The 22,427-nt window shown below is 41.7% G+C and overlaps 7 protein-coding genes across 8 annotated transcripts in view; 3 read left to right on the top strand and 4 right to left on the bottom strand.

The window, feature by feature from the left end:
* The first annotated feature begins 227 nt into the window (after window positions 1–227).
* LOC135341598 (filamin-B-like) lies at window positions 228–8,896 on the top strand. The gene is made up of 3 exons (XM_064538195.1): window positions 228–563; window positions 862–962; window positions 1,160–8,896. Exons 1-3 carry the CDS (start codon window positions 349–351, stop codon window positions 8,755–8,757), a joined length of 7,914 nt encoding a protein of 2,637 aa, XP_064394265.1. The 5' UTR covers window positions 228–348; the 3' UTR covers window positions 8,758–8,896.
* A 157-nt stretch (window positions 8,897–9,053) lies between these two features.
* Window positions 9,054–10,163, bottom strand: LOC135341652 (uncharacterized). The gene is made up of 5 exons (XM_064538258.1): window positions 10,011–10,163; window positions 9,737–9,817; window positions 9,596–9,669; window positions 9,296–9,539; window positions 9,054–9,238 (listed from the first exon to the last, which is right to left on the bottom strand). Exons 1-5 carry the CDS (start codon window positions 10,060–10,062, stop codon window positions 9,147–9,149), a joined length of 543 nt encoding a protein of 180 aa, XP_064394328.1. The 5' UTR covers window positions 10,063–10,163; the 3' UTR covers window positions 9,054–9,146.
* A 12-nt stretch (window positions 10,164–10,175) lies between these two features.
* Window positions 10,176–12,797, bottom strand: LOC135341251 (uncharacterized). The gene is given in 11 exon segments (XM_064537762.1): window positions 10,176–10,408; window positions 10,472–10,709; window positions 10,776–10,849; window positions 10,902–10,979; window positions 11,105–11,179; window positions 11,605–11,796; window positions 11,897–12,055; window positions 12,058–12,133; window positions 12,197–12,270; window positions 12,319–12,385; window positions 12,545–12,797. Coding segments are annotated over 11 exon segments (1,290 nt in total). The 5' UTR covers window positions 12,608–12,797; the 3' UTR covers window positions 10,176–10,214.
* Window positions 12,798–12,951: 154 nt separating this feature from the next.
* LOC135341252 (uncharacterized) lies at window positions 12,952–15,616 on the bottom strand. The gene is made up of 10 exons (XM_064537763.1): window positions 15,346–15,616; window positions 15,102–15,179; window positions 14,984–15,057; window positions 14,684–14,921; window positions 14,429–14,620; window positions 13,950–14,024; window positions 13,713–13,790; window positions 13,589–13,662; window positions 13,288–13,525; window positions 12,952–13,204 (listed from the first exon to the last, which is right to left on the bottom strand). Exons 1-10 carry the CDS (start codon window positions 15,410–15,412, stop codon window positions 13,011–13,013), a joined length of 1,308 nt encoding a protein of 435 aa, XP_064393833.1. The 5' UTR covers window positions 15,413–15,616; the 3' UTR covers window positions 12,952–13,010.
* Window positions 15,617–15,637: 21 nt separating this feature from the next.
* LOC135341648 (ADP-ribosylation factor 2-like) lies at window positions 15,638–16,629 on the top strand. Its single transcript, XM_064538254.1, has 5 exons — window positions 15,638–15,764; window positions 15,837–15,914; window positions 15,972–16,045; window positions 16,103–16,343; window positions 16,406–16,629. The coding sequence occupies exons 1-5, from the start codon at window positions 15,638–15,640 to the stop codon at window positions 16,561–16,563; spliced, it is 678 nt and encodes a 225-aa protein (XP_064394324.1). The 3' UTR covers window positions 16,564–16,629.
* On the bottom strand, window positions 16,599–18,555 carry LOC135341646 (large ribosomal subunit protein uL2-like). Its single transcript, XM_064538251.1, has 6 exons — window positions 18,414–18,555; window positions 18,139–18,265; window positions 17,905–18,058; window positions 17,266–17,453; window positions 17,039–17,185; window positions 16,599–16,857 (listed from the first exon to the last, which is right to left on the bottom strand). The coding sequence occupies exons 2-6, from the start codon at window positions 18,262–18,264 to the stop codon at window positions 16,693–16,695; spliced, it is 780 nt and encodes a 259-aa protein (XP_064394321.1). The 5' UTR covers window position 18,265; window positions 18,414–18,555; the 3' UTR covers window positions 16,599–16,692.
* The window catches only part of LOC135341617 (uncharacterized), a 4,002-nt gene continuing 35 nt past the window's right edge, over window positions 18,461–22,427 (top strand). The window contains exons 1-17 of one of the 2 annotated variants that reach the window (XM_064538220.1): window positions 18,461–18,561; window positions 18,655–18,701; window positions 18,783–18,860; window positions 18,929–19,069; window positions 19,300–19,435; window positions 19,660–19,721; window positions 19,931–20,057; window positions 20,125–20,255; window positions 20,486–20,549; window positions 20,605–20,684; window positions 20,740–20,860; window positions 21,041–21,257; window positions 21,311–21,392; window positions 21,467–21,568; window positions 21,755–21,814; window positions 22,001–22,060; window positions 22,252–22,427. The exon at window positions 22,252–22,427 is cut by the window's right edge and continues 35 nt beyond it. In XM_064538220.1, coding sequence (XP_064394290.1) covers window positions 18,528–18,561; window positions 18,655–18,701; window positions 18,783–18,860; window positions 18,929–19,069; window positions 19,300–19,435; window positions 19,660–19,721; window positions 19,931–20,057; window positions 20,125–20,255; window positions 20,486–20,549; window positions 20,605–20,684; window positions 20,740–20,860; window positions 21,041–21,257; window positions 21,311–21,392; window positions 21,467–21,568; window positions 21,755–21,814; window positions 22,001–22,060; window positions 22,252–22,317 — 1,608 coding nt within the window. In that variant the 5' untranslated portion in view covers window positions 18,461–18,527 and the 3' untranslated portion in view covers window positions 22,318–22,427. The remainder of the gene's footprint in view (window positions 18,562–18,654; window positions 18,702–18,782; window positions 18,861–18,928; window positions 19,070–19,299; window positions 19,436–19,659; window positions 19,722–19,930; window positions 20,058–20,124; window positions 20,256–20,485; window positions 20,550–20,604; window positions 20,685–20,739; window positions 20,861–21,040; window positions 21,258–21,310; window positions 21,393–21,466; window positions 21,569–21,754; window positions 21,815–22,000; window positions 22,061–22,251) is intronic. The other variant, XM_064538221.1, reaches the window with a different exon arrangement.

Here is a 22,427-nt window from a genome sequence, read left to right on the forward strand (position 1 = left end):
TTTCTTTGTTACCTCCAACTTTTTTACTATACTGTGGTTAGAGGTAACAAAGAAAGTCCAGTTTTAATTAAGAACTTTTGACCCTAACTATCCCTGGGACTACACCCACACATACTCATCATCTAACCTCGATTTCCACCGCACAGCAGCGGCGTTAATACTTTGTGTGTAGGTGATACATTCTTGTGGTTAAATTATTGTCACGTTGAATGTGGTATAAATTGGCTTTACAACTACATGTACAACCTATTTTTACAAGCTAAGTTGAGGTGTTCTTGCAATAAATATTGCGCAGAAAGTTTGTTGGCTGGCTGAATAATTATTACGGTGTACACTGTTACAGCATAAATGGCTGACTCAAGGAGAGAAGTGGACAACACAGCCAGTGTGATGGCAGACAAGTCTTGGATTTATGTGCAGAAGAAAACATTCACCAACTGGGTCAATGATAAGCTGAAGGCCACAGAGGCTCGAGTTGAAGACTTGCAGATAGACTTCAAAGATGGAATAGCACTGATCACTCTCATGCAAGTTCTAGCTCCTGGCAAGAAGATGCCTGGAAAGTGAGTTTTGCACACTGTTATTACTGCAACAATATAGAAAGAGAACTTTATGTGGTCTCTTCGAGGAAACAAACATGCTAATTATAATTTTGCACCTTTTGCATGCTGCATGAAGGGCAAGGCTCAGTTCCAGTATACATATAGTATAATTGAATTCTTGATGATTTGTGGCATGCAGCATGAATGTGTAGGTAAGCCTTAGTTTTAAAAACATGTAGCATGCTCCAAACCTAAGTTTTTATTTATATGGGCCGCCATTACATATATACACACACTGATGTTATTTTGCACACTTTAGACACAAGAAAAATCCTCGAATGGATGTACACAAAAGAGAGAATTTGACAATTGTATTCCAGTTCATGATCAATGTGGAGAATATCCCACTTGTGAATATAGGTAAGCGCCAATGCATGCAACATTACACATTGTTTGTGCCTCGCTCACTCGGGAGCATTGTGGGGGGGTAGTAAACAACTCTTCGGAAATATCAGGGGATTTAACTTCCCTGTGGGGGGGCATATTATCACTGGGGGATGGCTCAGCTCCGAAAATTGCATGCATGGTCTGAATTAATGCATCATTCTTTCTTGCAGGTGCAATGGATATCTACCAGTGCAACTTAAAGTTGATCTTGGGTCTCATCTGGACTCTTATTCTCCGTTACCAGATTGCAGGCCCTGTTGTACATGAGGCACCTGACGACAAGAAGTCTGGAAAAAAAGCCAATTCAAAGGAACAAAAGAGTGCGAAGAAGCTCCTCCATCATTGGGTAAATGTTGTCATTCCAGGATGCAAGGTCACAAATTTTTCACAATCCTGGAACAATGGACTAGCTCTCTCTGCCTTAGTGGACTACTGCAAACCTGGACTTATCCCAAACCACGCCTCTCTCGATCCGAACAATGGGCTGGAAAATATCACGAATGCCATGGACATTGCTGAGAAGGAGCTGGGTGTACCACAAGTCATGCACCCTGAGGATATGGCTGTGGAGAAACCAGACGAGCTCTCCGTTATGACATATGTCTCTGGATATTCACACCAAGATTCAGCCGGTCAGAAATCTCTTCTAATCTGGATCAACATTCAGATGCCGCATTTCCAAGTTACGAATCTTTCTTCGGATTGGACCGATGGAAAAGCCCTGGGAGCACTCACTGATGTCCTTTCTGGAGGGCAGTTTCCTGAATACGAAGGAATGAGCTCTGAAACTCCCCTTGAAAATTGCAAGATTGTCATGCACAAAGCAAAGGAGATGCTAGAAATAGAACTATTGACCACTCCTGAAGAATTCTCCTCCCTATCCCTCAACCAGCTGACAAGAGTGTCGTATCTTGCTCAATTTCAGTCATGCAAACCCAAATCACTGATTGATTCCCTCGAAGTCAATGGCAAAGGCGTAACAGGAGACATAGTCAACCAAGAAACCACCTTCACTGTGTCTGCACAGAGGATTCCAAAGTGGGCTGACATTCGAGCAAATGTGTCTACAGCAACTGGAAAAACGATTCAAGTGACGAAACAATTTCAAGACGATAAATCTGCCAAATTTTCCTACACTCCTGAAGAACCTGGGGAATTTGTCATCGATATCTTCATGAATGATTCTCCTCTGCCACAACATCATGCAACACACATCATTCCTACCTTCGTGAACAACTGTACAGCATCTGGCGATGGTCTCAAGAGAGCGTGCGTGGGCAAGAGGGCAGAGTTCACTGTCGACTGCGAGCAAGGAGGAATGGGAGAGCTGCAAGTGATAATTCAGGGACAAAACAACAAACTGCCTGCTGTAATGGAGAAAACAAAGCCACAAACATTCAATGTTCACTACACTCCAGAGGAAGTAGATTCTCATGAAATTGCAATCACCTGGGGCAGTGAACAGATTCCCGAGTCTCCATTCCAATGTACTGTACTTGATCCAAGCAAGTGCTCAGCCAAAGGCAAAGGATTGACTGATGCTATCATCAACGTTCAACACACGTTTGTCGTGGACACCAGGAATGCAGGACCAGGAGAACTTTCCGTTAAATGCAGGGGACCTAGTGGTGAACTTTCAGTCGAAATCAAAGGTCTCCAAAAGGAATTGTTTGAATGCTCCTATGTACCGAAAGAAGAAGGTAGTCATGTTATCGATATCTACTGGTCGGACATTCCCATTCCTGATAGTCCCTTCAAGGTCAATGCTATTGTTCCAACTTATGGCAACAAATGTACAGCATCTGGCGATGGTCTCAAGAGAGCATGCGTGGGCAAGATGGCAGAGTTCACTGTTGACTGTGAGCAAGGTGGAGTGGGAGAGCTGCAAGTGATAATTCAGGGACAAAACAACAAACTGCCTGCTGTAATCGAGAAAACAAAGCCACAAACATTCAATGTTTCCTACACTCCTGAAGAAGTAGATGCTCATGAAATTGCGATCACCTGGGGCAGTGAACAGATTCCCGAGTCTCCATTCCAATGTACTGTACTTGATCCAAGCAAGTGCTCAGCCAGAGGCAAAGGATTGACTGATGCTATCATCAACGTTCAACAGATGTTTGTTGTGAACACCAGCAATGCAGGACCTGGAGAACTTTCCGTTAAATGCAGAGGACCCAGTGGTGAGCTTCCAGTGGATATCAAAAATGTCCAAAATGAATCGTTTCAATGCTCCTATGTGCCGAAAGAAGAAGGTAGCCATGTTATCGATATCTACTGGTCGGACATTCCCATTCCTGATAGTCCCTTCAAGGTCAATGCTATTGTTCCAACTTATGCCGACAAATGTACAGCATCTGGTGATGGTCTCAAGAGAGCGTGCGTGGGCAAGAGGGCAGAGTTCACTGTCGACTGTGAGCAAGGTGGAGTGGGAGAGCTGCAAGTGATAATTCAAGGACAAAATAACAAACTGCCTGCTGTAATCGAGAAAACAAAGCCGCCACAAACATTCAATGTTTCCTACACTCCAGAAGAAGTGGATTCTCATGAAATTGCGATCACCTGGGGCAGTGAACAGATTCCCGAGTCTCCATTCCAATGTACTGTACTTGATCCAAGCAAGTGCTCAGCCAAAGGCAAAGGATTGACTGATGCTATCATCAACGTTCAACAGATGTTTGTTGTGAACACCAGCAATGCAGGACCTGGAGAACTTTCCGTTAAATGCAGAGGACCCAGTGGTGAGCTTCCAGTGGATATCAAAAATGTCCAAAATGAATCGTTTGAATGCTCCTATGTGCCGAAAGAAGAAGGTAGCCATGTTATCGATATCTACTGGTCAGACATTCCTATTCCTGATAGTCCCTTCAAGGTCAATGCTATTGTTCCAACTTATGCCGACAAATGTACAGCATCTGGCGATGGTCTCAAGAGAGCGTGCGTGGGCAAGAGGGCAGAGTTCACTGTCGACTGCGAGCAAGGAGGAGTGGGAGAGTTGCAAGTGATAATTCAAGGACAAAACAACAAACTGCCTGCTGTAATTGAGAAAACAATGCCACAAACATTCAATGTTTCCTACACTCCACAGGAAGTAGATTCTCATGAAATTGCAATCTCTTGGGGAAGTGAACAGATTTCCAAGTCTCCATTTCAATGTGCTGTAATCGATCCAAGCAAGTGCTCAGTGAGTGGAGGATTGACTCAAGCTACTGTCAATACTCCACATACTTTTGTCATGGATACCAGGAATGCAGGACCTGGAGAACTATCCGTTAAATGCAGAGGACCCAGTGGTGAACTTCCAGTCGAAATCAAAGATCTCCAAAACGAATCGTTTGAATGTTCCTATGTGCCGAAAGAAGAAGGTAGCCATGTTATCGATATCTACTGGTCGGACATTCCCATTTCTGATAGTCCCCTCAAGGTTAATGCTATTGTTCCAACTTATGCCGACAAATGTACGGCATCTGGCGATGGTCTCAAGAGAGCGTGCGTGGGCAAGAGGGCAGAGTTCACTGTCGACTGTGAGCAAAGTGGAGTGGGAGAGCTGCAAGTGATAATTCAGGGACAAAACAACAAACTGCCTGCTGTAATCGAGAAAACAAAGCCACAAACATTCAATGTTTCCTACACTCCTGAAGAAGTAGATGCTCATGAAATTGCAGTCTCCTGGGGAAGTGAACAGATTCCCGAGTCTCCATTTCAATGTTCTGTAATCGATCCAAGCAAGTGCTCAGTGAGTGGAGGATTGACTCAAGCTACTGTCAACACTCCACATACTTTTGTCGTGAACACCAGGAATGCAGGACCTGGAGAACTTTCCGTTAAATGCAGAGGACCCAGTGGTGAGCTTCCAGTGGATATCAAAAATGTCCAAAATGAATCGTTTGAATGCTCCTATGTGCCGAAAGAAGAAGGTAGCCATGTTATCGATATCTACTGGTCAGACATTCCTATTGCTGATAGTCCCTTCAAGGTCAATGCTATTGTTCCAACTTATGCTGACAAATGTACAGCATCTGGCGATGGTCTCAAGAGAGCGTGCATGGGCAAGAGGGCAGAGTTCACTGTCGACTGCGAGCAAGGAGGAGTGGGAGAGCTGCAAGTGATAATTCAAGGACAAAACAACAAACTTCCTGCTGTAATTGAGACAACAATGCCACAAACATTCAATGTTTCCTACACTCCACAGGAAGTGGATTCTCATGAAATTGCAGTCTCCTGGGGAAATAAACAGATTTCCGAGTCTCCATTTCAATGTTCTGTAATCGATCCAAGCAAGTGCTCAGTGAGTGGAGGATTGACTCAAGCTACTGTCAACACTCCACATACTTTTGTCATGGACACCAGGAATGCAGGACCTGGAGAACTTTCCGTTAAATGCAGAGGACCCAGTGGTGAGATTCCAGTTGATATCAAAGATCTCCAAAAGGAATCGTTTGAATGCTCTTATGTGCCGAAAGAAGAAGGTAGCCATGTTATCGATATCTACTGGTCGGACATTCCTATTGCTGATAGTCCCTTCAAGATCAATGCTATTGTTCCAACTTATGCCGACAAATGTACGGCATCTGGCGATGGTCTCAAGAGAGCGTGTGTAGATAAGAGGGCAGAGTTCACTGTCGACTGTGAGCAAGGTGGAGTGGGAGAGCTGCAAGTGATAATTCAAGGACAAAACAACAAACTGCCTGCTGTAATCGAGAAAACAAAGCCACAAACATTCAATGTTTCCTACACTCCTGAAGAAGTAGATGCTCATGAAATTGCAGTCTCCTGGGGAAGTGAACAGATTTCCGAGTCTCCATTTCAATGTTCTGTAATCGATCCAAGCAAGTGCTCAGTGAGTGGAGGATTGACTCAAGCTACTGTCAATACTCCACATACTTTTGTCATGGACACCAGGAATGCAGGACCTGGAGAACTATCCGTTAAATGCAGAGGACCCAGTGGTGAACTTCCAGTCGAAATCAAATATCTCCAAAAGGAATCGTTTGAATGCTCCTATGTGCCGAAAGAAGAAGGTAGCCATGTTATCGATATCTACTGGTCGGACATTCCCATTCCTGATAGTCCTTTCAAGGTCAATGCTATTGTTCCAACTTATGCCGACAAATGTACGGCATCTGGCGATGGTCTCAAGAGAGCGTGCGTGGGCAAGAGGGCAGAGTTCACTGTCGACTGTGAGCAAGGTGGAGTGGGAGAGCTGCAAGTGATAATTCAGGGACAAAACAACAAACTGCCTGCTGTAATTGAGAAAACAAAGCCACAAACATTTAATGTTTCCTACACTCCACAGGAAGTAGATTCTCATGAAATTGCAATCTCTTGGGGAAGTGAACAGATTCCCGAGTCTCCATTTCAATGTGCTGTAATCGATCCAAGCAAGTGCTCAGTGAGTGGAGGATTGACTCAAGCTACTGTCAATACTCCACATACTTTTGTCATGGACACCAGGAATGCAGGACCTGGAAAACTATCCGTTAAATGCAGAGGACCTAGTGGTGATATTCCAGTTGATATCAAAGATCTCCAAAAGGAATCGTTTGAATGCTCCTATGTGCCGAAAGAAGAAGGTAGCCATGTTATTGATATCTACTGGTCAGACATTCCCATTCCTGATAGTCCCTTCAAGGTCAATGCTATTGTTCCAACTTATGCCGACAAATGTACAGCATCTGGCGATGGTCTCAAGAGAGCGTGCGTGGGCAAGAGGGCAGAGTTCACTGTCGACTGTGAGCAAGGTGGAGTGGGAGAGCTGCAAGTGATAATTCAGGGACAAAACAACAAACTGCCTGCTGTAATCGAGAAAACAAAGCCACAAACATTCAATGTTTCCTACACTCCAGAGGAAGTGGATTCTCATGAAATTGGGATCTCTTGGGGAAGTAAACAGATTCCCGAGTCTCCATTTCAATGTGCTGTAATTGATCCAAGCAAGTGCTCAGTGAGTGGAGGATTGACTCAAGCTACTGTCAATACTCCACATACTTTTGTCATGGACACCAGGAATGCAGGACCTGGAGAACTATCCGTTAAATGCAGAGGACCTAGTGGTGATCTTCCAGTCGAAATCAAATATCTTCAAAAGGAATCCTTTGAATGCTCCTATGTGCCGAAAGAAGAAGGTAGCCATGTTATCGATATCTACTGGTCGAACATTCCTATTCGTGATAGTCCTTTCAAGGTCAATGCTATTGTTCCAACTTATGCTGACAAATGTACAGCATCTGGCGATGGTCTCAAGAGAGCGTGCGTGGGCAAGAGGGCAGAGTTCACTGTTGACTGTGAGCAAGGTGGAGTGGGAGAGCTGCAAGTGATAATTCAGGGACAAAACAACAAACTGCCTGCTGTAATCGAGAAAACAAAGCCACAGACATTCAATGTTTCCTACACTCCTGAAGAAGTAGATTCTCATGAAATTGCAATCTCTTGGGGAAGTGAACAGATTTCCGAGTCTCCATTTCAATGTGCTGTAATTGATCCAAGCAAGTGCTCAGTGAGTGGAGGATTGACTCAAGCTACTGTCAACACTCCACATACTTTTGTCGTGGATACCAGGAATGCAGGACCTGGAAAACTTTCCGTTAAATGCAGAGGACCCAGTGGTGAGCTTCCAGTGGAAATCAAAGATGCTGGCAACAAAACATTTCAATGCACCTGGATTCCTCAAAAGATGGGTGCTCACAATTTTGATATCATCCTGTCTGGCTACCCCATTCCAACAAGTCCATTACAAGTCAATGCTGTCATCTATGCTGATCCTGGAAAGTGCAGTATTTATGACCTCCCTCACGGTGATTTGTATATGAAGAAAACTTATACATTCACTGTAAAGTCTGAGCAACCTGGCTATACTTGTGACCTCACTGTCTTTCCTACTACTAAAGAAAGTCTTGAAAGCTGTGAAATTAATGGTGATCGCTCTTCAGGAGTTTATACTGTACAATTTGTTCCTGCTGAAGCTGGTAAACTGACAATGGATGTCAAGTGCAATGGCACCAACATTCTTTCCAGCCCTTTGTCCTTCAATGTTATAGATCTCTCCAAACCTATAAAAGAACAATGTGCGTTTCAGGTGATGCAGAATATCGAAGAGAGTGTCAACATACCTGCTGAATTTCTTGAATCCGAAATGGAATCTACACCTAGTAATGAGATCCCGAGTACTGATGAGGAAATGGTTCTGGAGATCAACGAACCATTGACTCTTCTAATTGATTTAGAGAGTGATCAAATTGGTAAAGATATAACTGCAACTGTCACTGGCGAGAAAATGGAACCATTTGATGTTCCCGTGGTAAAAAATTCCAACAATTCGATCACAATTTGCGTCAGTGCAAATGAACCAGATCGTTACACTATTCAGCTGAAAGCAGACGGAGAGCCACTACCCACTGGACCCTTCTTTGTCACCTTCATTGAGCCCATTAAAATTAAAACTCCATCGGAAACACAGACAGCAAAGTGGGAGCCAAAAGAAGAACGAATTGTGAAAGTGTCTTACAAGTACAAGAGGAAGATTATCAATGCTCAAGTGAGTCTCTCTGTTGACTCAAGCATGGCAGATGCAATCAATACATCGATTGCCGTGCAAGAAGTTGAAACAGCTGCACCCATTCCAATCTCTTTCTCCGAGCTAGATGGAGGGATGTACAATGTTGAGTTCATGACAACCAACGAAAGAGAGTATGTGATGGTGTTCAAGTACCGATTGAAGATTGTTCCAACTGCTCAAGACAAACACTATGTTCTTAGTGTAATTGCATAAGCTTAGTTTCATTTCATAGCTCGAGATCATAGTTAGCTCTATTCTAGTTTTACCCATGCAGGAAACGTTTAGCATCTCTATAGTTCTCTATTGTTTTTTAATATACAGTTTAGCAATTAATCAATCTACCTAGAATTGGTTCATGTAGTATAGATTGTGATTTAATGCATGTTTTTCACAACATGTTGTAGCTGGGGAATTAGTTAACGACAGCATGCATGATTAAGCAGCGGCCTCTTCCAGTATATAATGTCATGCACTAGAATCACACCACATTTATATAATTATGAATACCATTGTTTCCATGGGGACTAACAAATATGAATAGTGCATCTGTACAAAAAAGGTGATGTAGACAAGTGGCATAAAAATTGAGAAAATAAATTAGTCTATGATTGTTTTTGCTCAGTGAGAACTGAATGCAGCCAATCCAGTCCTTCATATATCCCCTCTCCACTGATAGCGCACGTACCTTCAATATCTGTGGGATTATATTATTATTAATATGAAGACGAAACACTTGACATTTGATACTTACGCCATCTCCTATCTTGAATAGATTCCAATCCTAGCTTCTCTGAGATTTCTTCAATTGACATAGCATCTGGTAAGTCTTGCTTATTGGCTAATACTAAGAGGGTACATCCTCTGAGTAGATCTTCCCCAATGAACATAGACAGAGCTTCTTTGCATTCCTCAACTCTCTCCTCTCCACTATCAGTGCTGTCCACAACAAAGATTACACCATCTGTGCTCTTGTAGTAATGCTTCCACATTCGTCGCTGGGGAGAGTTGCAAATAAATACAAATTACAATTGATAACTGATAAGGTATTTACTATTTTCTCTTTTCCGCTGATGTCCCAAATCACAAAGTCATAACCTTGATGATTGATAGTCTCCACATTGAAACCTACAGAAATGTAATTTATACCACCAATTGCACAACACTAACACATAATACTAAGCTGTGTACTTACTGATGGTAGATCCAGATGACATTTGGATCTCTCCATATTTAAGGAAATAGAGAGCCGTGGTCTTACCAGCCTGGTCTAGACCTTCAAAGGAATAATGTACAAACTCCATACGTTATGTATAAATGTATAAATGTCCATGTAATGGGGAGTACATACTAGGCTTGGCTACTGTTTGGTAGCTACCAAATGTTCCTACATAACTCTGTCTCTATGGAAGGTCCAGCTAGAATCTAGCAAGATAGATAGCTTATTTCTATAGATCTAGTTGACTCACCAACCATTAGCAGCTTGTATTCTTTGCTACGCTTGCCTGCAAGATTCCCCATTCTAAACCAAAGCACTCCAGTTTATAACCGTTTTAGGCTGCAGCACCTCTTATGGAAAAATAGTAGACGAAATTCCAGCCCCACCCACAAATATTATTGCAACATTGACGTAATAGACTAGATCTAGCATAATTATACACAAAACAAGAAAATTATGCAGCTCTCACAAAATAGCTAGCTATAGATGTCCACCAAGAGTTTTTAACATAGTTTTTTGAGCTTGGAATTGTCTCTTCGACTGGCTTCACCATTGTCTTTTTCAGTCTTTGCTGAGTGAGTGTCGACTTCAACCAGTCCAGTCCCTCATAGAGACCATCTCCTTTGGTAGCACAGGAGCCTTGGATATCTGCATTGACACAAAGAGAGCTTAATATTAGACAGTCACACGTTATAATTATAGGGTACTTACACCAATTTCTTTCTTTGATGGAGGTCAAATCTAGTTTCTCAGTGACTTCTTGAGTGCTCATTGCATTCGGGAGGTCCTGTTTGTTGGCCAGCACCAAAAGAATGCTTTCTTTCAATTCATCCTCTGTCAGGAACCTCCATAACTCGTCTTTGCACTCTTCAATTCTGTCCCTGTCGTTGCTGTCCAATACAAAGATGAGTACATCGGTGTTTTGGTAGTAGTGTCTCCAAAGAGGTCTCTGTAGAAAATAGTACATTTCCGAGTAATGCAGGGTGATCATTCAGATAGTAGTTTAGTAACTTACAATTTTGCCTCTTCCTCCGACGTCCCATGTAGTGAAGTTAACATTTTTGTAGCTGACAGTCTCAACGTTAAATCCTGTGTTGGATTATTAGTTTATAACAAGTTATATTAAACAGGGTGCACTTACCAATGGTGGGAATGGTTGTGACAACTTCCCCAAGTTTCAGCTTGTACAGTGTGGTAGTCTTTCCGGCAGCATCAAGGCCTAACGAAATGGGATGATAATATTAGGAACCAGATCTCTAAATCACAAGTCTCTAATGGACTGTCCCTTGTTTCTACCATATTGGCATAGCTCTCTAGGTAACAACAACCAGTGAATTAACTTACCAACCATAAGAATTCTGATTTCTTGTTGGTTAAACTTCTTCACAACTCGTTGCCATGTGTTGCCCATTTTGGGAGTTTATCTGGTCTTCTTATCTTTCCTAGTTTTATGGTCCCCTGTTGAAAACATCCTAATTTATAGCTAGATCTAGAACATGTAACAGTAACTTCTGACAACATAGCTTTTGCCACGTCCAACATGCCTGACATAGGGGGATGCTGAATAGTTGCAAGTTTGATGACAAAACCCACAAGTCCTAAAAATAGACTACCAGCCCCCACACATGACTGTATATATACGTTACATGTACATCAACACTAAACCAAAGCACTCCAGTTTATAACCTTAGGCTGCAGCTAGCACCTCTTAGAGTTGAATCTTATGGCGAGTGGATGAAATTTTATGGGAAAATATCCAATAATTTTGCGCAAACCCACAAATATTATTGTGCAACATTCATCTACACACTGGTGTGGTGTACAAAAACGAAAATAAGAAAATTATGCAGCTCTCACAAAATAGCTAGCTATAGATGTCCACCAAGAGTTCTTAACAGAGTTTTTTGAGCTTGGAATTGTCTTTCCGACTGGCTTCACCATAGTCTTTTTCAGTCTTTGCTGAGTGAGTGTCGACTTCAACCAGTCCAGTCCCTCATAGAGACCGTCTCCTTTGGTAGCACAGGAGCCTTGGATATCTGCAGTGACACAGAGAGAGCTTAATTAATTAGACATTATAATATAATATTATTATTAAAAGCAATCAACTTCAAAGAGTTATAATTATAGGGTACTTACACCAATCTCTTTCTTTGATGGAGGTCAAATCCAATTTCTCAGTGACTTCTTCAGTGCTCATTGCATTCGGGAGGTCCTGTTTGTTGGCCAGCACCAAAAGAATGCTTTCATTCAACTCATCCTCTGTCAGGAACCTCCATAACTCGTCTTTGACCTCTTCAATCTGTCCCTGTCGTTGCTGTCCACTACAAAGATGAGTACATCAGCTTTTTGGAAGTAATGTCTCCAAAGAGGTCTCTGTAGACAGTACATTTCCGGGTAATGCAGGGTGATCGTTTAGATGGTGGTTTAGTAACTTACAACTTTGTCTCTTCCTCCGATGTCCCATGTAGTGAAGTTAATATTTTTGTAGCTGACGGTCTCAACATTAAATCCTGTGTTGGATTAAATAATGAACCGTTAATTAAACAGGGTGCACTTACCAAGGGTGGGAATAGTTGTGACAACTTCCCCAAGTTTCATCCTGTACAGTGTGGTAGTCTTTCCGGCCTAATGAAATAAAATAAAGGGTGGGATGATAATAATATTATTAGAAACCAAACAAGGTATCTTGCGTATCACAAGTCTCTAACACTTTGTAATGGATTGTCCCTTGTTTCTACCATATTGGCACAGCTCTCTAGGTAAGAACTCAGTGAATTTACCAACCATAAGAACTCTGATTTCTTGTTGGCTAAACCTCTTCACAACTCGTTGCCATGTGTTGCCCATTTTGGGAGTTTATCTGGTCTTCTTATCTTTCCTAGTTCTATCAAAATTCACTGGTCCCCTGTTAAAACATCCTAGAACATGTATAACAGTAACTTTTGCCAATGTTGCTTTTGCCATGTCAAATGCCTGACACAGGCCCTGTGACAGGGGGAGGGGCTGCTTAGTTGCAAGGTTGCAACAAGCAAAACCCAAAGCCCTAAAAATAGACTACCAGCCCCCCCCCCCCCCCCCCCCCCCCCCGCACATGACTGTACATGTACATGATTAAATTGGAAATTTTACGGAAAAAATATCCAATAATTTTGCACATACCCACAAATATTATTGTGCAACATTGAATGAGATTCATAACTAACCCTACACACACCACACACTGGTGTACAAAAAAACAAAAAAAAGAAAATTATTCAGCTCTCACAAAATAGCTAGTTAAAGATGTCCACCAAGAATTCTTAACATAGTTTTTTGAGCTTAGCATTGTCTCTTTGACTGGTTTCACTATAGTCTTTTTCAGTCTTTGCTGAGTGAGTGTCGACTTCAACCAGTCCAGTGCCTCATAGAGACCGTCTCCTTTGATAGCACAGGAGCCTTGGATATCTGCATTGACACAAAGAGAGCTTAATATTACACGTGATATAATTATTGAAAGCAATCAACTTCAAAGAGTATAGGGTACTTACACCAGTCTCTTTCTTTGATGGAGGTTAAATCCAATTTCTCAGTGACTTCTTCAGTGCTCATTGCATTCGGGAGGTCCTGTTTGTTGGCCAGAACCAAAAGAATGATTTCATTCAACTCATCCTCTCCAAGGAGCCTCCATAACTCGTCTTTGACCTCTTCAATTCTGTCCCTGTCGTTGCTGTCCACTACAAAGATGAGTACATCAGCTTTTTGGAAGTAATGTCTCCAAAGAGGTCTCTGTAGACAGTACATTTCCGGGTAATGCAGAGTGATCGTTTAGATGGTGGTTTAGTAACTTACAGGTTGGTCTCTTCCTCCGATGTCCCATGTAATGAAGTTAACATTTTTGTAGTTGACAGTCTCAACGTTAAATCCTGTGTTGGATTAAGTTTATATATTAAAAGTGTGCACTTAATGCACTTACCAAGGGTGGGAATGGTTGTGACAACTTCCCCAAGCTTCAGCTTGTACAGTGTGGTAGTCTTTCCGGCAGCATCAAGGCCTAACGAAATAAAGGGTGGATATTTGGAACCAGATCTCTAAACAAGGGATCTTGCACATTACAAATCTCTAAACACTTTGTAAATCTAATGGACTGTCCCTTGTTTCTACTGCACTGGCACAGTACTCAAGGTAAGAACTCAACAACCAGTGAACTTACCAACCATAATAATTTTGATTTCTTGTTGGTTAAACCTCTTCACAACTCGTTGCCATGTGTTGCCCATTTTGGGAGTTTATTTGGTTTTCTTATCTTTCCTAGTTCTATAAAAATTCACTGGTCTCCTGTTGAAAAGATCCTGGCTCTAGAACATGTAACAGTAACTTCTGACAACGTTGCTTTTGCCATGTCAAAACATGCCTGACATAGGGGGAGGGGCTGCTTAGTTGCAACAAAACCCACAAGCCCTAAAAATACACTACCAGCCCCCCGCACATGACTTTACATGTACATGTACATCAAAGCACCTACAGCTAGCCAGATACTAAACCAAAGCACTCCAGTTTATAATCGTTTTAGGCTGCAGCACCTCTTATGTATGGATAGAGCTTAAATCTTATGGCGAGTGGACGAAATTTTACGGGAAAAATATCCAATAACCTACACACACTGGTGTACAAAAACAAAAAAAGATAATTATGCAGCTCTCGCAAAATAGCTAGCTATAGATGTCCACCAAGAATTCTTAACAGAGTTTTTTAAGCTTGGAATTGTCTCTTCGACTGGTTTCACCATAGTCTTTTTCAGTCTTTGCTGAGTGAGTGTCGACTTCAACCAGTCCAGTCCCTCATAGAGACCGTCTCCTTTGGTAGCACAGGAGCCTTGGATATCTGCAGTGACACAAAGAGAGCTTAATATTAGACAGTCACACGTTATAATTATAGGGTACTTACACCAATTTCTTTCTTTGATGGAGGTCAAATCTAGTTTCTCAGTGACTTCTTGAGTGCTCATTGCATTCGGGAGGTCCTGTTTGTTGGCCAGCACCAAAAGAATGCTTTCTTTCAATTCATCCTCTGTCAGGAACCTCCATAACTCGTCTTTGCACTCTTCAATTCTGTCCCTGTCGTTGCTGTCCACTACAAAGATGAGTACATCGATGTTTTGGTAGTAGTGTCTCCAAAGAGGTCTCTGTAGACAGTACATTCCGGATAATGCAGGGTGATCGTTTAGATAGTGGTTTAGTAACTTACAACTCTGCCTCTTCCTCCGACGTCCCATGTAGTGAAGTTAATATTTTTGTAGTTGACAGTCTCAACGTTAAATCCTGTGTTGGATTATTAGTTTATATATTAAAAGGGATGCACTTACCAATGGTGGGAATGGTTGTGACAACTTCCCCAAGCTTCATCTTGTACAGTGTGGTAGTCTTTCCGGCAGCATCAAGGCCTAACGAAATAAAATAAAGGGTGGTAATTATTAGGAACCAGATCTCTCTAAACAAGGTATCTTGCGTATCACAAGTCTCTAACACTTTGTAATGGATTGTCCCTTGTTTCTACCATATTGGCATAGCTCTCTAGGTATTAAAGAACTCAACAACCAGTGAACTTACCAACCATAATAATTTTGATTTCTTGTTGGTTAAACCTCTTCCCAACTCGTTGCCACGTGTTGCCCATTTTGGGCTGGTCTTCTTATCTTTTCTAGTTCTATCAAAATTCACTGGTCTCCTGTTGAAAAGATCCTGGCTCTACTGTCTAGAACGTGTAATTGTAACAGTAACTTCTGACAACGTTGCTTTTGCCACGTCCAACATGCCTGACATAGGGGGAGGGGCTGCTGAATAGTTGCAAGTTTGATGACAAAACCCACAAGCCCTAAAAATAGACTACCAGCCCCCGCACATGACTGTATATGTAAGCACCTACAGCTACATAGTACATGTACAAGCTAATGCAAACAAGATGGGAAACACTTGGGAGAGGCTAGCAAGCAAATTCAGAGACCAAGAGTACAGGATCCTTATATGTGGTTAGTATTATAATAATAGAGAGAGCTATAAATCTACGAGTACAGCTATTAAACATTAATTTTATTACACAGGCCTAGACGCTGCTGGTAAAACTACTGCTCTTTACATGATCAAACTTGGAGAAGTTGTCACAACTATCCCCACTATAGGTAAAAAATAGACATTGAAGTAATGTCCAATAGCCTTGTACTGCCCCCTATGTTCAGGGTTCAATGTGGAGACTATTAAACATCGAGGTATTCAATTAGTAGCTTGGGATGTGGGCGGGAGAAGTGGAACTGTAAGTTAAGAAAGAAGCACATGAAATAACTTCTATAAAATACTTCTATCGTAACAGCGTGCTCTGTTGAGGCACTACTATAAAAACACAGAAGCCATTGTCTTTGTAATAGACAGTAATGACAGAGAGAGGATGAACGAATGTAGGGACGACCTACAGGTTTTGTTACAAGCGGAAGAACTGAAAGACTGTACTCTATTAGTCCTAGCCAACAAACAAGATCTGGTTGGAGCCATGACAACAGATGAGGTCAGAGAGAAATTGGGACTTGACTCAGAAATGGAGAGCAGAAAAATTCGTGAGTTATATATAACAAATATTACGATGTTCAGCTGCTAATAATTATTATTTGGTATGCAGATATTGAAGGCACTTGTGCCACTAAAGGAGAAGGTCTCTATAAGGGACTGGACTGGCTGGCTTCTACACTCACAAGCAAAAAGAAACAAAGGGACAAAAGCAAGCCTAGCTGGTGGACATCGCTTACTAGATATTTTCCACTTAGACAGGCTACCTAAAAGTATTATGACATTGATTCTTATACCAATTGAAATGTGTTTTATAACAATTATTATTTTTCCTCACATGAGCCATTCTCATCTTTGAAAACATACAACAGTATTGCGACACAGTTATATAAATGTAGTTTATTCCTCCTTTGTGCCTGACTTGGACGTCTTTCCTCCACGTAGTCTTCCAGTTCTTCTTGCAGCAATGAGACCGACCTTCCTACCGGCTGGAGTGCCCCTCTTGACGGTGGATGGTTTACCGATATGCTGATGGTTTCCTCCTCCGTGGGGATGCTCCACAGGCTGCACAGAAAGAGAGCAAGGCAGTTACAGGAGTTGAAATAAGCAAAACAAAAAGCTAAGCTTGGTACATTAAGTATTGCGGCACAGTTATATAAAAACAAACTATTAGGAGAAATACTCGACAAGAAATAGTCTTAAACAAGTATTGTACACGGTTCTAGAACTGACAATAGCTACTTACATTCATAGCCACTCCACGGACTACAGGCCAGCAGTTCCTCTTGACCTTGTACTTGTGGTAAGCAGCTCCAGCCTTCAACAGAGGCTTGTCAATTCTTCCACCACCGGCAACTACGCCCACCATGGCTCGGCAAGCTGACTGCAGTGTCTGAAGAGAAAAATTAAAAGTTAATGGATCATAATTCACAGACATGACTAAATCGAAAACGTAATCAACCAAATTCTTACCTTTTTTGATCCCGATGGGAGTTTTACTCTTGTCTTTTTAGTATCAGGGTTCTGAGCGATGACGGTGGCATAGTTCCCCGAGGCTTTGGCCATCTTCCCCCTGTCTCCTGGCTTCTCTTCCAGTCCACACACGATTGTACCCTCCGGCACAGACCCCAGTGGCAGACAGTTCCCAACAGATAGTGTGGCTGTGTGTGGAGTGAGTAATACAGTGGACAGTGGGTACATGAGTTATCTTTCAGCAGTGTGTAGTTGAACATCTTTCAACAGCCGTAAGTATATAGTACCGTTGATCCAATGTCAACATTTTCATGATTTTCTGAAAGCTTAGAACGAGACCTTTCAAATGATGTGTTTAAGTCCAACATTTCTTTGGGACAATGATTGGTCATTTTATGGCCTTGAACCATGGTATTTGGCCGAAATTTTGTCATCTGCCAAACATGAACATTGATAGTACCATTTGAAAAGTCTTTTTCTAAGCTTTCAGAAAATCGTTGAAATCTGGATCCGCGGAATTCAAGTTATGGTGACTGAAAGAGTCCTTGAGCCATTAATTAAAAATTGATCAGCCAATAAGACGTGTAGAAAGACAGACAACACATGTTCTTAACGCAAATACAATTTCGCTCAACTGACCTTTCTTTCCACAGTAGATGAATTGTCCGGTGTACATTCCCTCTGTGGCAACGAACAACTCCTTGCGTAATTTGTAGCGGTAAGGATCACGGAAGACCACTTTGGCCAGGGGAGCACCACGACCAGGGTCATGGATAATGTCACGAACAACACCCTGTGGGATAATAAAATCACGATATGAATGTGTGAAGATAATTCTGTGTTGTTTTACACACATTATACGTATGTACATACCTTTATATAACCATGTCTCTCGGCAAAGTCAATTGAACGAAGCTTTGCTGGTCCCTTCCTAAGATTTGTGTGGGCTCTAAAGATACTGCCACGGCCTTTCCTCTGGCCACGAATTACTCTACCCATGCTACAAGAAATAATTATGGTGAATGGTATGTGTGTTTTTACACTGACCAAAATGGACACCCATTATATTTTTAGAAGTTACATTCAACATTATGCTTACAATGATACATCAGTTTTTGCATTTACATTCACTAGTAACGTATACTCACCCTTTATCCTACGATTAAAGAAGATAGACTTGGCCACATGGACTACAAGAGAGAGAAAGGAAGTTGGCGCATGTCATTTGGAATTTGTACTGAGCATGCTCAGTAGAAAAACACATGGCATTGAAGAAGATGTCTCACAAAGAGAAAGGTAAGTATGTATGTGTAGTTCATTGCAATACAAAGCTGAAATGGCATGTAGAGATGTGAAAGTTAGTCACATTTTCTACTCCCACTTTTGCAGCTACAACAGAAGTAAATGATGTTCAAAGCAAAAAGCAAGAGCTTATGGTCAGTTTGCTAGCTGAAATTTTTGCTTCTAAATTTTTGCTTCTATCTGTTGCTCAATTTAATGTGTGATTAAATTTCCAGGACCAAGAAGACTTTGTCATCAAGCCCACGAAGGTGATCCCACCACTGGACACCTCTAACTGGCCGTTACTGCTCAAGGTGAGTGAGAACACATGGTGGCCTAGCACATGTTGATCTTGCATACTTCAATGTTATTTTTCCTGCAGAACTACCACCGGCTGATTGTCCGCACTGGCCACTACACTCCCCTGGAGTCCGGATGCTCTCCTCTGAAAAGACCCATCAAAGACTACATCAATCATGGCTTCATCAATCTGGACAAGCCTGCCAACCCTTCCTCACATGAGGTAACTACGTTACTCTGGCATTTCTTTATCAGCAATCACCTGTTTTGAGGTTACTAGTGTAGTAGCGTTATCTGCCTTTTGTGTAGCCTCAAATTGTACTACAAGTCTCTTATCTCAACCATAATGGTATCTATACTTGTTGCTAATTTGGTCTGAACACATGATTAATTTTAACACATACCAATGCATTGCTGGGTGCTATAGTTATCACAATGGCTAATCACCTGCAGGTGGTAGCTTGGGTAAAGCGTATCCTACGTGTGGAGAAGACTGGTCACAGTGGTACTCTAGATCCCCAGGTTACGGGTTGTCTCATTGTCTGCGTGGACAGGGCTACAAGACTTGTAAAATCTCAACAGGGAGCCGGTAAAAATTGCATTTTAAAACCCCTTCTTTCAGTTAGTGATTTATTTTTGCACTTTATAATTATACTATATATTGTGAGTGTTGTCCATGGAACCGTAAAATTGTGTTTTCAAAACCCTCTTTGTGAAGTTTGTTAGTTTCAGATTGTGCACTGGAGGTTTACTATTTATTATAATAATTGCCAATGTCCTACCAAGAGTTCATCTTGTTCCTACATACTACAGGTAAGGAGTATGTGACTGTGCTGAGACTGCACGATGCAGTTACTGACACCAAGCTAGCACAGGTAAGTTTGTCAATAGCAATGAGTTTTAATTTCAACAGCTGCAGAGCTGTTTCAGTGTAACCCCAGTGACGAGAATTGTGTCCTGATTATAATAATGACGAATAAGTTTATCACAGAGGCTGTTTCTGAGGGGATTCACGTACTAAATACCACGATATTAGTATTCTGTTTCTATTGTGCTCAGTAGAGATGTGGTTGTTGAAATGCAGGTGATGGACCAAATGATTGGAGCACTATTCCAGAGACCACCCCTAATCTCAGCAGTCAAGAGACAGCTGCGAGTGAGAACCATATACCAGAGCAAACTTCTTGAATTTGACAAAGAAAGAAATCTAGGTACTTGAATTAGGTAGCTAAAAATTGATATCTTGAAACTTATTTCCGATTGTTGCATTTGCTGCAGCTGTGTTTTGGGTCAGTTGTGAGGCTGGTACGTACATTCGGAGTCTGTGTGTGCACATGGGGCTCTTGCTAGGGGTCGGAGGTCACATGCAGGAGCTGCGGAGAGTGAGATCAGGAATACAGTCTGAAAATGTGAGTTCCAAGTGTTTTACTATGTAATAATTTTACTGACTGCAAGGACTGCTTCTGCCCCTACTGTGTGTGTGTAGTTGGCAGCAATATTTCCATGCTATACTATTGGCCTTGTGTTCAACACACAGCGCACTAGTGTTACAGTGTGGTGTGTCACTCCCAAGGCTACATCAATGCTCAAGAGCAAGCTCCAGCTATATATATTAATTGCTTATTCTCCTCTCTTGTAGGATGGTCTAGTGACAATGCATGACGTCATGGACGCTCAGTGGCTATTGGACAACCAGCGAGATGGTTAGTATCCTGAGATAGTATCCTGTATCATGACTGTGAACGTTTCACCCTGCAGAGAGTTACATGAGAAGGGTTATCAAACCACTGGAGGCACTCCTGGTGTCTCACAAGAGGATCGTGATCAAGGACAGTGCCGTAAGTCATGTGATCGTATTGGCATTCTCGTTTACAAAGTGTTTGTTCTGTTCAGGTGAATGCAGTGTGCTATGGAGCTAAGGTGCTTCTACCTGGGGTGCTCAGATTTGAGGAGGGCATTGAACCAAACCTGGAGATTGTCATCATGACCACCAAGGGAGAGGCTGTGGCTCTTGGTGAGTAGACATGTGTCTTGTTTGAAAACAACTTATCCTGAAGTATGGTGTGTTTTGCTACTTGGAGTTTTGATCAATTCTAGGCAATGCAATTCGAAAACTGTTTTGGTTCTAAATTAGAACATTCTCTGGCTACCTTCAAATACTTGTGTCATACTTTTAATTGTTTCATTTGTCCAGGTATTGCTCTCATGTCGACAGCTGAAATAGCCACTTGTGACCACGGTTTCTGTGCCAAGATCAAAAGAGTGATTATGAGCAGAGATGTCTACCCTCGCAAGTGGGGCCTTGGACCAATGGCTCTCAAGAAGAAGCAACTTGTTGCTCAAGGCAAACTGGGCAAATTCGGAAAAGTTCTGGAGAGTACACCGGCTGAAGTCAGAAAGGAATTTGAACTGTGAGTATTTTTTGCTCTTTTTTGCACTATTTAAAGAATTTGCTAATATCCAGGCCTGTTAGTGGTGGTGGTATAACCAAGGTTGCACCTCCAACAAATATCGCTGAGAAAATTACTGAAGTCACCTCAAGAAAAGTAAGCGTTCTGCATTCTCTTAGTGTTATGCCCAAGGTTGACCTCGATCCTCCCCCCCCCTTGCATGTGTGCAGCGACGGTTGTCTGGTGGCAGTAGCGAGGGTGGGTCAGACGAGGCAACAAAGGAGAAGAAGAAAAAGAAAAAGAAGCATAAAAAAGAGGAAAATGGATCAGAGGTAATTAATTATTTTTTGCATTAATTTTTTTTCTTTGGTCAGTGATTATACCCTCATGCACCACCATCAGACTTGTCATGTGGTGATATCCCGATAATGATGTAATATGAGACTAATTATGGGCCTACTTTGTCTGGTATAGGGTCATCTTGCATACAAATTATTGAGTGTGTTTTTTATGTCCAGGACGAAGTAAAAACTCCAAGCAAGAAAAAGAAAAAGAAGCAAGAAGAGAATGAATCGGAAGTAAGTAAATCGAATAAGAAAATAATCTTTGGCACGGTCAGTGATTATACCCTCATGCACCACCATCAGACTTGTCATGTGGTGATATCCCTATAATGATGTAATATGAGACTAATTATGGGCCTACTTTGTCTGGTACAGGGTCATTTTGTGTACAGATTGTTAAGTGTTTTTTTTTATGTGTAGGACGAAGTAAAAACTCCAAGTAAGAAAAAGAAAAAAAAGCAAGTAGAGAATGGATTAGAAGTAAGTAAATTGAACTATTTCGTATGACATATTATTCTTTTGTCAGTGATTATACCCTCATGCACCACCATCAGACTACTCATGTGGTGATATCCCTATAATGATGTAATATGAGACTAAATGAAGTCTTAATGTCTGGTACAGGGTCATCTCATGTATATGTTGTTAGTGTGTGTTTTTTGTATGTGCAGGATGACACAATTACTCCAAGCAAGAAGAAAAAGAAGCACAAGAAATCTTCAGGGGACAGTGACTAGGCTAGTGTTTAATGCTAGTTAAATACCTTGAATGCCGACCATCAATACCTCATCATTCATAGATACTGCCTCCTTTTGTTAACTTCTCTTCTTTTGTGCAACACAGGTGT

Source organism: Halichondria panicea, chromosome 9, assembly GCF_963675165.1.
Source record: "Halichondria panicea chromosome 9, odHalPani1.1, whole genome shotgun sequence".
NCBI lineage: Eukaryota > Metazoa > Porifera > Demospongiae > Suberitida > Halichondriidae > Halichondria > Halichondria panicea.